The sequence below is a fragment of the Ctenopharyngodon idella genome, chromosome 22, assembly GCF_019924925.1.
Source record: "Ctenopharyngodon idella isolate HZGC_01 chromosome 22, HZGC01, whole genome shotgun sequence".
NCBI classification, from domain to species: domain Eukaryota; kingdom Metazoa; phylum Chordata; class Actinopteri; order Cypriniformes; family Xenocyprididae; genus Ctenopharyngodon; species Ctenopharyngodon idella.
The window spans coordinates 25,237,322-25,248,233 of record NC_067241.1 but is presented as its reverse complement, the minus strand read 5'-3'; the positions used below and the strand labels follow the sequence as shown (position 1 = coordinate 25,248,233).

At 37.9% G+C, this 10,912-nt stretch overlaps 1 protein-coding gene across 4 annotated transcripts in view; it reads left to right on the top strand.

The window, feature by feature from the left end:
- plxnb1a (plexin b1a) overlaps window positions 1-10,912 on the top strand; it is a 95,481-nt gene that overhangs the window by 57,170 nt on the left and 27,399 nt on the right. For all 4 annotated transcript variants that reach the window (XM_051880088.1, XM_051880090.1, XM_051880089.1 and 1 more), the window contains 7 exons: window positions 1,126-1,308; window positions 5,074-5,202; window positions 7,052-7,152; window positions 7,269-7,401; window positions 7,545-7,701; window positions 8,330-8,438; window positions 10,135-10,243. In XM_051880088.1, the coding sequence (XP_051736048.1) occupies window positions 1,126-1,308; window positions 5,074-5,202; window positions 7,052-7,152; window positions 7,269-7,401; window positions 7,545-7,701; window positions 8,330-8,438; window positions 10,135-10,243 (921 nt within the window). The remainder of the gene's footprint in view (window positions 1-1,125; window positions 1,309-5,073; window positions 5,203-7,051; window positions 7,153-7,268; window positions 7,402-7,544; window positions 7,702-8,329; window positions 8,439-10,134; window positions 10,244-10,912) is intronic.

The window sequence follows — 10,912 nt, the reverse complement described above, 5'->3', positions numbered from 1 at the left end:
CCCATAAGCTTAAACTACTAATGATGTCTGCTAGAAGAGGGGGTAGGAAGGAGAAAGACATGTTTGAGGAGGGTTAGATATCTAGAAGACTTTAGAAGAATAGAATTGCTTGTTAAAAGGATAGTTTACATAAAACTATAAATTCTGTCATAATTTACTCAGCCTCACGTTGTTATAAACACCTCTAATTGGCCATTGTGTTCACGCGCTCAACAGATATGTCTGTGATTAGCTACAATGATCAACGCTTCAAAAACATGTTGCAAATAGACATCTTTGACGCTCTTCAGCGAGCGCTTACACAGATACACACGGGAGCGTTTGAAAGCAGGCATCTATCAGCGGATCCATCTATTAGCGGATATATTAATGCTTTCAAATGCTCCCGTGTGTATGGCCAATCAGAGTTGTTTAAGAATCCGCTCAGCAGCGCTCAAAATGCTAAGGGGGAAATGCACATTTTTAAAATTTCGGTACCGAAGTCAGTACTTTTGTCAACCCTAACTGGTCCCCATCAAGTTTCATTGACTGGAAAAGAGCGGCTTGAACATTCTTCAAAATCTCTCACTTTTTGTTCCACAGAAGAAAGTCATAGGGTTTTTAAGGACATAAGGGTGAAAAAAATGATGACACATGTTTAATTTTTGGGTGAATTATCCCTTTAAGTAGGATGTTACTGATCCAGAGACAAAAAACACCACCCAAATACATGATTCTTTGTGATTCTTGCAAATCCTCAAACTTTCAAACACATTTTCCTGATCCCCATATGTTCTTTAGTATGGTACACAAACAGAATCACAGTTCACTTCTAATAATGAGGGAACATGGCATGACATTCGGGCTAGATTTTATCAAAGACCGCTGGAGCAGATTTGATAGCGTTAGTCTCAAAGAAAGGAGCAGCCTTGCCATCCTAGTGTGAGACCAAGATAATCTTCATCTAATCTGGCTTTCTGAACTAAGAGGATTTGACAGCCTTGAGGCAATAGTTTGAGAACTAAACCCTTATGGTACAAAAAAGGGAGATTTGCAGAGTTTATTATTACACAACATGAAACTGGATTATACTATAACGGTTTTGCCAAAACCAAAGTCACGAAATCTTGTTTTTGTGTCCTGCAGAACACCCTGAACGCTTATCCCTGTGGCTCGGACCACACCCCAAGCCCAATGGCGAGCCGGGAGCCAGTTGAAGCCAAAGCCGTATTGGAGAGCCCATCCGCCCGTCTCACTGCTGTCGCCGTTAGTGTAAAGGAGGGGCATACTATTGTTTTCTTGGGCGACTCCAAAGGCAATTTGCATAAGGTATGTGACATGAAAATGAGCTCTTTGAATGGTCATTTCTAAAACAATATATTTATGATTTATAGTATACCTTTTAAACCACTAGGGAAATATTAGTCCACTTAATATGGTAATATTATCTGTCTACTTAAGCAGGAAAGAGATTTTGCCTTCTGGGCGAATGTGTCATACCCAAGATAGTGCTGAAACAGCATACCTAAAGCTTTTTTGTGCTTCCTCAGTCGGACTGCTGAGCAACCTTCACCGCAAACCACATTATATAAAACAGTGTATTTGCAGGGACTGTGATTGCTCAGAGACCACTGATCATTTTGTCTCATTTTGACAATGCTTGTATACTCAAAGGGCTCGTGAGCTGAAGTTTAAACACAGACCAAGTTACGTCTAGGCCTTGCACTGACTGTATTTGCATCCCTCAATGGTCAAAGGTTAAACCGTAGTGTTTGGTTAATTCTAGACAACATTACATGACCCAAACCTCCCTCTGACAGTCAAACACTGTTTTCTGCTACTTTGACACATTTTGGCAAGTCAGTGTCATTGTTCAGAAGCATGTGTGACATTTTTGCAGTGGAAGGCAAGTGATTCATTTAGACATTTTTTGAAGAGCCGTCATCACTATATGCATAAGGTTCGCTATGAAAGTGCTTCTACAACCCGAATTCCGGAAATGTTGGGACGTTTTTTTTTTTTATTTGAATAAAATGAAAACTAAAGGACTTTCGAATCACATGAGCCAATATTTTATTCACAATAGAACATAGATAACATAACAAATGTTTAAACAGAGAAATTTTACACTTTTATCCACTAAATGAGCTCATTTCAAATTTGATGCCTGCTACAGGTCTCAAAAAAGTTGGCACAGGGGCAACAAATGGCTGAAAAAGCAAGAAATTTTGAAAAGATTCAGCTGGGAGAACATCTAGCAACTAATTAAGTTAATTGATATCAGGTCTGTAACATGATTAGCTATAAAAGGGATGTCTTAGAGAGGCAGAGTCTCTCAGAAGTAAAGATCGGCAGAGCTGTGAAAGAGTGCGTAAAAAGATTGTGGAATACTTTAAAAACAATGTTCCTCAACATCAAATTGCAAAGGCTTTTCAAATCGCATCATCTACAGTGCATAACATCATCAAAAGATTCCGAGAAACTGGAGAAATCTCTGTGCGTAAGGGATAAGGCCGAAGGTCTTCGGGCCCTCAAACGACACTGCATCACTCATCGGCATGATTGTGTCAATGACATTACTAAATGGGCCCAGGAATACTTCAAGAAACCACTGTCGGTAAACACAATACGCCGTGCCATCTGCAGATGCCAACTAAAGCTCTATCATGCAAAAAGGAAGCCATATGTGAACATGGTCCAGAAGCACCGTCGTGTCCTGTGGGCCAAGGCTCATTTAAAATGCACTGTTTCAAAGTGGAAAAGTGTTCTGTGGTCAGATGAGTCGAAATTTGACATTCTTGTTGGAAGTCACAGACGCCGTGTCCTCCGGGCTAAAGAGGAGGGAGACCTTCCAGCGTGTTATCAGCGTTCAGTTCAAAAGCCAGCATCTCTGATGGTATGGGGGTGCATAAGTGCATACGGTATGGGCAGCTTGCATGTTTTTGAAGGCACTATGAATGCTGAAAGGTATATAAAGGTTTTAGAGCAACATATGCTCCCCTCCAGACAACGTCTATTTCAGGGAAGTCCTTGTGTATTTCAGCAGGACAATGCAAAACCACATACTGCAGCTATTACAACAGCATGGCTTTGTCATAGAAGAGTATGGGTGCTGAATTGGCCTGCCTGCAGTCCAGATCTTTCACCTATAGAGAACATTTGGCGCATCATTAAACGAAAAACGACCACGAACTCTTCAGCAGCTGGAAACCTACATCAGGCAAGAATGGGACCAAATTCCAACACCACAACTCCAGAAACTCATAACCTCGATGCCCAGACGTCCTCACACTGTTTTGAAAAGAAGAGGAGATGCTACACCATGGTAAACATGCCCCCGTCCCAACTATTTTGAGACCTGTAGCAGGCATCAAATTTGAAATGAGCTCATTTTGTGCATAAAATTGTAACATTTCTCAGTTTAAACATTTGTTATGTTATCTATGTTCTATTGTGAATAAAATATTGGCTCATGTGATTTGAAAGTCTTTTAGTTTTCATTTTATTCAAATTTAAAAAACGTCCCAACATTTCCGGAATTCGGGTTGTATTATGCTTTTCATGCAGTTTGTAATAAAGCTGTTTGTGAATTTCAAAGGTCTGCAAAGTGTAAAAATAATAATTCATTACATTTTATATAGCGCTTTTCTGGGTACTCAAAGCACTTTTACATATGGAAGGGGGAATCTCTTCAACCACCATCAATGTGCAGCATCCACCTGGATGATGCGACGGCAGCCATATTGCACCAGAACGCCCACCACACACCAGCTTATTGGTGGAGAGGAGACAGAGTGATGAAGCCAATCAGTATATGGGGATGATTAGGAGGCCATGATGGTGGACAGAGGCCAATGGGCAAATTTGGCCAGGATTTATAATTAGTTACATTTATATAGCACTTTTCTGGGTACTCAAAGCACTTTACATGGAAGGGGGGAATCTCCTCAACCACCACCAGTGTGCAGCATCCACCTGGATGATGCGACGGCAGCCATATTGCGCCAGTACGCCCACCGCACACTAGCTTATTGGTGGAGAGGAGACAGAGTGATATAGATGTGTCAGGGTTACACCCCCTATTCTTGCTTTGCTGCAGCAGGGCCTGGCCATCTCACTATCATAGAATCCGCTATCATAGGAAAAACTTTCTCCTAGTCAATGTCAGAGATTTGTAGACGGTTATAGGAAACGTCTTATTGAGGTAATTTCAGCCAAAGAGGGCAATACCAGCTATTAGGGCACAGGGTGTCCTAACTTTTTCCTCAGTAGGAATTGGCATCTTTTTGTTAAATAAAAGATATCATGGTTAAAATGTCATTGTTTTTGGTTCAATTACATTACACCTTTATCTATAGATATTGTTCAAACAAGAAGATCAGATATTGATATGTCCATATTTCTTACAAAAGAACTAAATATTTCATGTGGTGTCCTATCTTTTTCACATGACTGTATGTGAAAGATTGTTTCAGTTGAAGTGCCCCTAACTGAAGAATTGCAAATACATTTTGTATTTTCTCTCACAAACACACATCTCCTCTAAGCCTACGCACACTCACATGTACAACTATTCAGTCTTGCATAATACAATAATGTTGCAATGCATGATTCCTCCTGCAGTAGACCCTGGACAGTTTGTCAATGCTAATCCAGTTAAAACGCAAACCTGAATGGGCGGAGTGTGTGAGCAGCTCTTGGTATAAGGTGTCTGAGACTCTTAAGCAGGATACCTGCTCTTCTGATGGGATTCTCACTGTTCTAATCTGGTTTGCTGAAATCGACCCTAGTTGTGATAGAATTCAAGAGGCATTAGGCACCTCGCTCAGATCCTTGTACGTCCTTTTCCTTTAATGAGACTTAGAAGTGCTCTAGCGCTAAACCTTTTCAGCAGACACTTTCAGCACTTTTAGTTAGACCTGTCCGCATCCAGCTCTCCTCGTGTCTCTAAGGTGTCCTGTTGCAATTGATGTAGTTTCATAAGCCTAAATATGCAATTAAACCTTGAGGAAGTTCTGAGGAGCCATTGTCAGGTTACTTATTGAAAATCACTTTTTTCATGGTGTGTTCAATGTGCTTTTTATCTCATGATAGGTGTTCCTGGGTAACTCAGGGGAGGTGAAGAAGTACTCCATCCTTCTCATCCAACCTGGTTTGGCCATCAACAGTGACTTACTACTGGATTCCACCCATAAACACGTTTACATCATGACCAGCCATTCTGTGAGTTCAAAAAACACGCCATTAGTACACTACCGCTCAAAAGTTTGGAATAATTGCGATTTTAAGGTTTAAGGTTCTTGAAAGTTGATCATTCTGTTGATCAAAAATACAGTAAAAAAAATTACAGTAAATACTATTACAGTTTAAAATAACTATTTTCTATTGGAGTATATTTTAACATGTAATTTATTCCTGTGATGTCAAAGCTGACAAAGACGACATTTATAATGTTAAAAAAAAATTTATATTTCAAATAAATGCTGTTCTTTAAAACTTTCTATTCATCAAAGAATCCTGAAAAAAAAATTTCACACTTTCCTTAAAAATATTAATCAGCAAAAACTGTTTTTAATATTGATAATAATAAGAACCATTATTAATAATGGAGCACCAATAATAATTTAATCATAACTGAGCATTAAATCAGCTTATTAGAATGATTTCTGAAGGGTCATGTGACACTGAAGACTGGAGTAATGATGCTGAAAATTCAGCTTTGACATCACAGGAATAAATTACATTTTTAAATATATTCAAATAGAAAACAGTTCTTTTAAATTGTAATAATATTTCACAATATTGCTGTTTTTACAAAAAAATTTGATCAATTTTTTTGTTTTGTTTACTGATCCCAGACTTTTGTTTGGCAGTGTAGTTGGCAAATAACATGGAAATATATTTTAGCTGCTGTTTTTTTATCATTTTCAAATTAACTTTTAGTTTGTTTGCAATTCATTTAAATTGTTGTGCAGTGTGACATATTACAAGTATCAAGTGCTCATAAAAAACTGAAACTATATAATAATTATAGGCGAATTAGGTATGTTGAAAATAATTATATCGTCACTGTCGGGCGGAAACCTTGTATCTCCAAAAACTCTCTTTTTTTTTTAAATAATTCAACAATTAAACAACGTTATCAAAGTTGATTTTGTGGCTTTATATATGGTCATACATTTGCATGTCATTATTATTAATATTTTACGAAAATCAAGCTCAAATGTGTGTTGTGTCTGTCATTAGAACGGCCACATCTGAGGCAGTACATCGCATTACGTTTTCACCAACTTACAGGTTATAAAGTTTGCTGTAGCTATGTGGGCGCTCGTTTTTTTTCTGTAATTTGACCAAAACCTCATGTTATTAATGTCGAAGCTGCTATGCACAGGCTATTTAAGAAAGTATTGGCTATAACTGGACAATAAATGCTAGACAAAGGCACTCTTCTCCGCACCTCAAATACATAAAACATTAGCCTTTATATATATAGTGTTTTTTGAATAAAGAAAACACTGTATTTATTCAAAGCACCAGTTCTTTATTCACCTTTGCGTCACAAACAAGCAGAGATGGTCCAAAATGTGTGTGGCACTTCATTCACAATGGAGGAGGGTGGAGTTATGATAGTTTGAGGATCCAATGGAGTTACGAGGTTCAATCACAGGCTCTTTTTAATACTTTTCATTGGTTAAATATTTGCAAAACCCACAGACAGATGTAAATGGTGACCAATAGTAATGGTTTATGAAATAAAATTAAAATGGCTCAATATGGAGATACAAGGTTTCCGGCTGACAGTGACAATATACAGATTTTTTTCCTGATTTTTCAAAATTTTGTTTAAATAAAAGAGAAAAAAAAAAAATTATAATATGTATGTATATATATATATATATATATATATATATTTTTTTTTTTTTTTTTTAAATCACCAAAAAAAAATGTAAAAGTGCATATTTAATGTGGGTCGTGAGCACACTCACTCACCCATATGCCTGGAGTGAAAACTGTGGGTCATCACTGTGTGATGTGTGAATCAGTGATTTCTCCTGCTGTGCCGTGTGGTCAGGTGGAGAAGAGGCCTGTGGCAGAGTGTGACAAGCACACTGATTGCACTTCCTGTCTGGCAGTGAAAGACCCTTACTGTGGTTGGTGTGTTCTTGACGGCCGGTGAGTTTCATCTTGTAGTTTCGGCTTTGAAGTCTGCAGTTTTCAGTTAATTTTAGGAGTATTTCTCTCTATCTGTCAGTATCTTACTGTCGCTCTTTTTCTGCTCACTCCTCCAGGTGTGGGATGCGTTCAGACTGTAGGCTGGGCTCAGTTGAAGGTCATTGGCTGTGGAGTTTTGATGAGCAGCAGCAATGCTTGAGAGTGGAGTCACTGAGCCAATATAACGCCAGCCTTGGAGAACAGAGACTGGTATAAAATCATGCAATCAGAATTTATGATGTTGTGAGGAATTCAAAATTTCCATTTAGCTATTCCTTAGGGCATGCTTTTCTGATGAATTACTGGACAATGATTTTGAGACTACAACCATGACTAATGACTTCTTTTTTTAGATCGCTGTGGATGTCCCGGGTTTGCCCAGTCTGTTAGAGGGTGACATGTACTCGTGTTTCTTTGAAGAGGCTGAAACAGCTGCTTCAGTCCAGGGCACCACAGTCACCTGTGCCACTCCTGAGGCCCACAGACTTCCACCTGTACAACAGGGAGAGGGTAAGACAACCCACATGCAAATGATGTTTGGCTTCCCTGAGTCAGTCCCTATGAAAACTGGTTTACATGTTTAGAAACCTGTTTGTGGGCCCTTTTATGAGTGCAGAAATCTTTGTGTTCCACTGAAATATTAAATGAATGGTGAAATATGCTGTGGGTGATGTCTTTAACTTAAAGTCGGCATGATACGAAAGTTGCAATAGACTTTTCTTCCCTATTGTGACATATATCAGAGTGAAACAGCTTCTCGAAAAAGAAAAAGTGTAAGGCAGGGCTTGAATTTGTCTATTGGGAATTGATTGGATAGTTGGATTGTTGTGGTTTGCTATTGGTGGATCTCATGTGAGTGACAGGTTGTCCCGCCCTCACGCCAGTAAACACTTTATCAGAGAAGAGATGTTGCTGCAAGAGGGAGGAGATGTTATTTTGTTTAAAGGTTACAAGGGTACATGAATTTAAAAAATAATGATGGGCTCGGAAAATAGTTTATAATCCTTAAAAAAAAAAAAAAATGAATTGTCCATTTTGATTTCATGGTGACTTTGTTTTTGTGACATGAAGTTCCAGTACTATAATATCAGTTTAGCCATTTGACCCAGACTTCTCTCATGTTTATCCTGTATAACAGATTCTGTGTCCGTCACACTGTCCCTGCGCTTCCGGACTGTCACTGTAGCGGCCGCAGACTTCACCTTCTACGACTGCTCTGTGGTGCAGCAGCTCTCTGGCAGCAAGCCGTAAGTCACATGAACTCTCCTGTGGTTTAATTACACACAAGTAAAGCAATCAGAAAAATACAGTACAATGTTGTTGTTTTTTTTCATTCTTAAAGAGATAGTTCTCAAAAAATGTCATTCCAAACCTGTAGTACTTGAACTTTTTTGTCCAGTGAAAGTCAGTGGGGTATGATAGCTTGTATCCGGCACAAGTCAGAATTGCGGGATATAAACTCGGAATTCTGAGTTAGAATAGAGTGCATTAGTGCCCGCCTACTTTTTCTGCAGCATTGGCTCCGGAAGTTGTTCCAAACCTGTATGTTGAACACAAAAGAAGATATTTTGAAGAATATAGTTGACGGTAGCCATTGACTACCCTAGTAATTTTTCCATAGTCAATGGCAACTGTCAACTGTTTGGTTACCAGCATTCTTTGAAATATCTTCTTTTGAAGAAAATAAAAAAATCATACAGGAAGAAAAAAAATCATACAAGTTTGGAACAACGTGAGGATCAGTAAATGATGACAGAATTTTCATTTTTGGGCGAACTATCCCTTTAAAAATGTGAATTATATAAATAAAACAATATATTTTAAGTTTATTGCAAAATATGCATATATATATATATATATATAATATATATATATATATATATATATATATATATATATATACACACAAATATTTATTTATTTTGAGACCGTAGGGAGACCGATTCGATTACGTCATTCGCAGCACTTCATGTGAGTGGGCGGAGCTAAAGAGCTATTTGGGTGTGTGTTGCTTTTTTCGACTCTGATTGGTGGAATTTTTTGTACAGCAGCTCACAGTAGGTATGTTTTCCTATGGTGAAAATGGCGTTTTTACTTCTGGGACCCGACTGTTGCGCTCTATTGCTCTATTGTAAACTCGCAATAATGAGAATAAAGTCAGAATTGCAACTTTATTTCTCAGAATTGTGACATATCTCACAATTTGGACTTTATAACTCGCAATTCTGAGAAATAAAATCAGAATTGTGAGATGAAACATCACAATTACCTTTTTTATTTATTTTTTTTATTCTGTGGTGGAAACAAGCTTCCATAGTGGGGTCCAGTGTTGTTTTTGACTCCATTGACTTTAATTGATTGGACAAAAACATTGGAAACATGCTTCAAAATATATTTTTATCATACTTTAGTGGGCTAAATTATACTATAGTATAAATACATTTAAGAAAAATTTTAACCGTTTAGTGTCATACCATCATCATCATCCAAAAGCAATATTAAAACATCCATTGGTAAGCGGCTGTCATGTGTTGAAGAATGTCCCAGAGGCGTGAGAGGGGCAGGGCAGCTGTCTCTCCCTCCGGACCTCAGTAACACGTCCCTGATGATTTAACAGCTGTTTCCCACATTCCACCATTCCACAGCTCTGCCATATCCTCTGCCCTGACCATCCTCCCTTACCCATACACCCCTGCAGACAGCCGCTGATGGGACGGCTCTCCCTGATGCTGTTTTGATTTGCGATGTGGGAAAGCTGTGAACTCAGCTCTGTGTTGTTTGATGAGTTTAGGGGAGTCGTGTGTAATTCTAGAGCTCAGCTATTTTGGATGCAGGGCAGTTTTGCTATCTTCATCTTAATGCTCAGAGGGGTGTAGATGGGTTTAATTTATGTAGTCACTTCTAACTTTTGGCCCATTATGTTGTGTCTTGTTGTATTTTTAGGTGTACTGGTTGTGTGAACAGCCGTTGGAAATGTAACTGGTGCATCCACCAGCATGTGTGCACTCACCGGTCCACGTGTGACCGCGGTGCGATCATCTACAACCAGCTTGTAAGTTTTTGTTAATGCGTGAAGTCGTGTCAGTGAGTTTGATATGCTGTGCAATTAAAGTGGAGTCCAAAAGTCTAAGACCTACAGTGCATATTTTGCATATTTCTAATTGAAAATATTGTTCATATATTTTATCAAATAATATTTTTAGCAAATGTGTGTTTATATGTATTTTATATGTACACTACCATTCAAAAGTTTGGGGTTGGTAAAATTTTTTTGAAAGAAGCATAAGTCTTATGCTCACCAAGGCTGCATTTATTTGATCAAAAATACAGTGAAAACAGTAATATATTGAAATATTATTACAATTAAAAATAACTGTTTTCTATTTTAATGTAATTTATTCCTGTGATGTCAAAGCTGAATTTTCAGCATCATTACTCCAGTCTTCAGTGTCACATGATCCTTCAGAAATCATTCTAATATGATTTGCTGCTCAAGAAACATTTATTATTATCAATGTTGAAAACAGTTGGTGAATATAAAGATTAAAGGAACAGCATTTATTTGAAATAGAAATCTTTTGTAACATTATAAATGTCTTTACTGTCACTTTTGATCAATTTAAGACATCTTTGCTGAATATAAGTATCAATTTCTTCAAAAAAAAAAAAAATCTTACTGTCCCTAAACTTTTGAACTGTAGTGTATTATTTTAAAGCAATA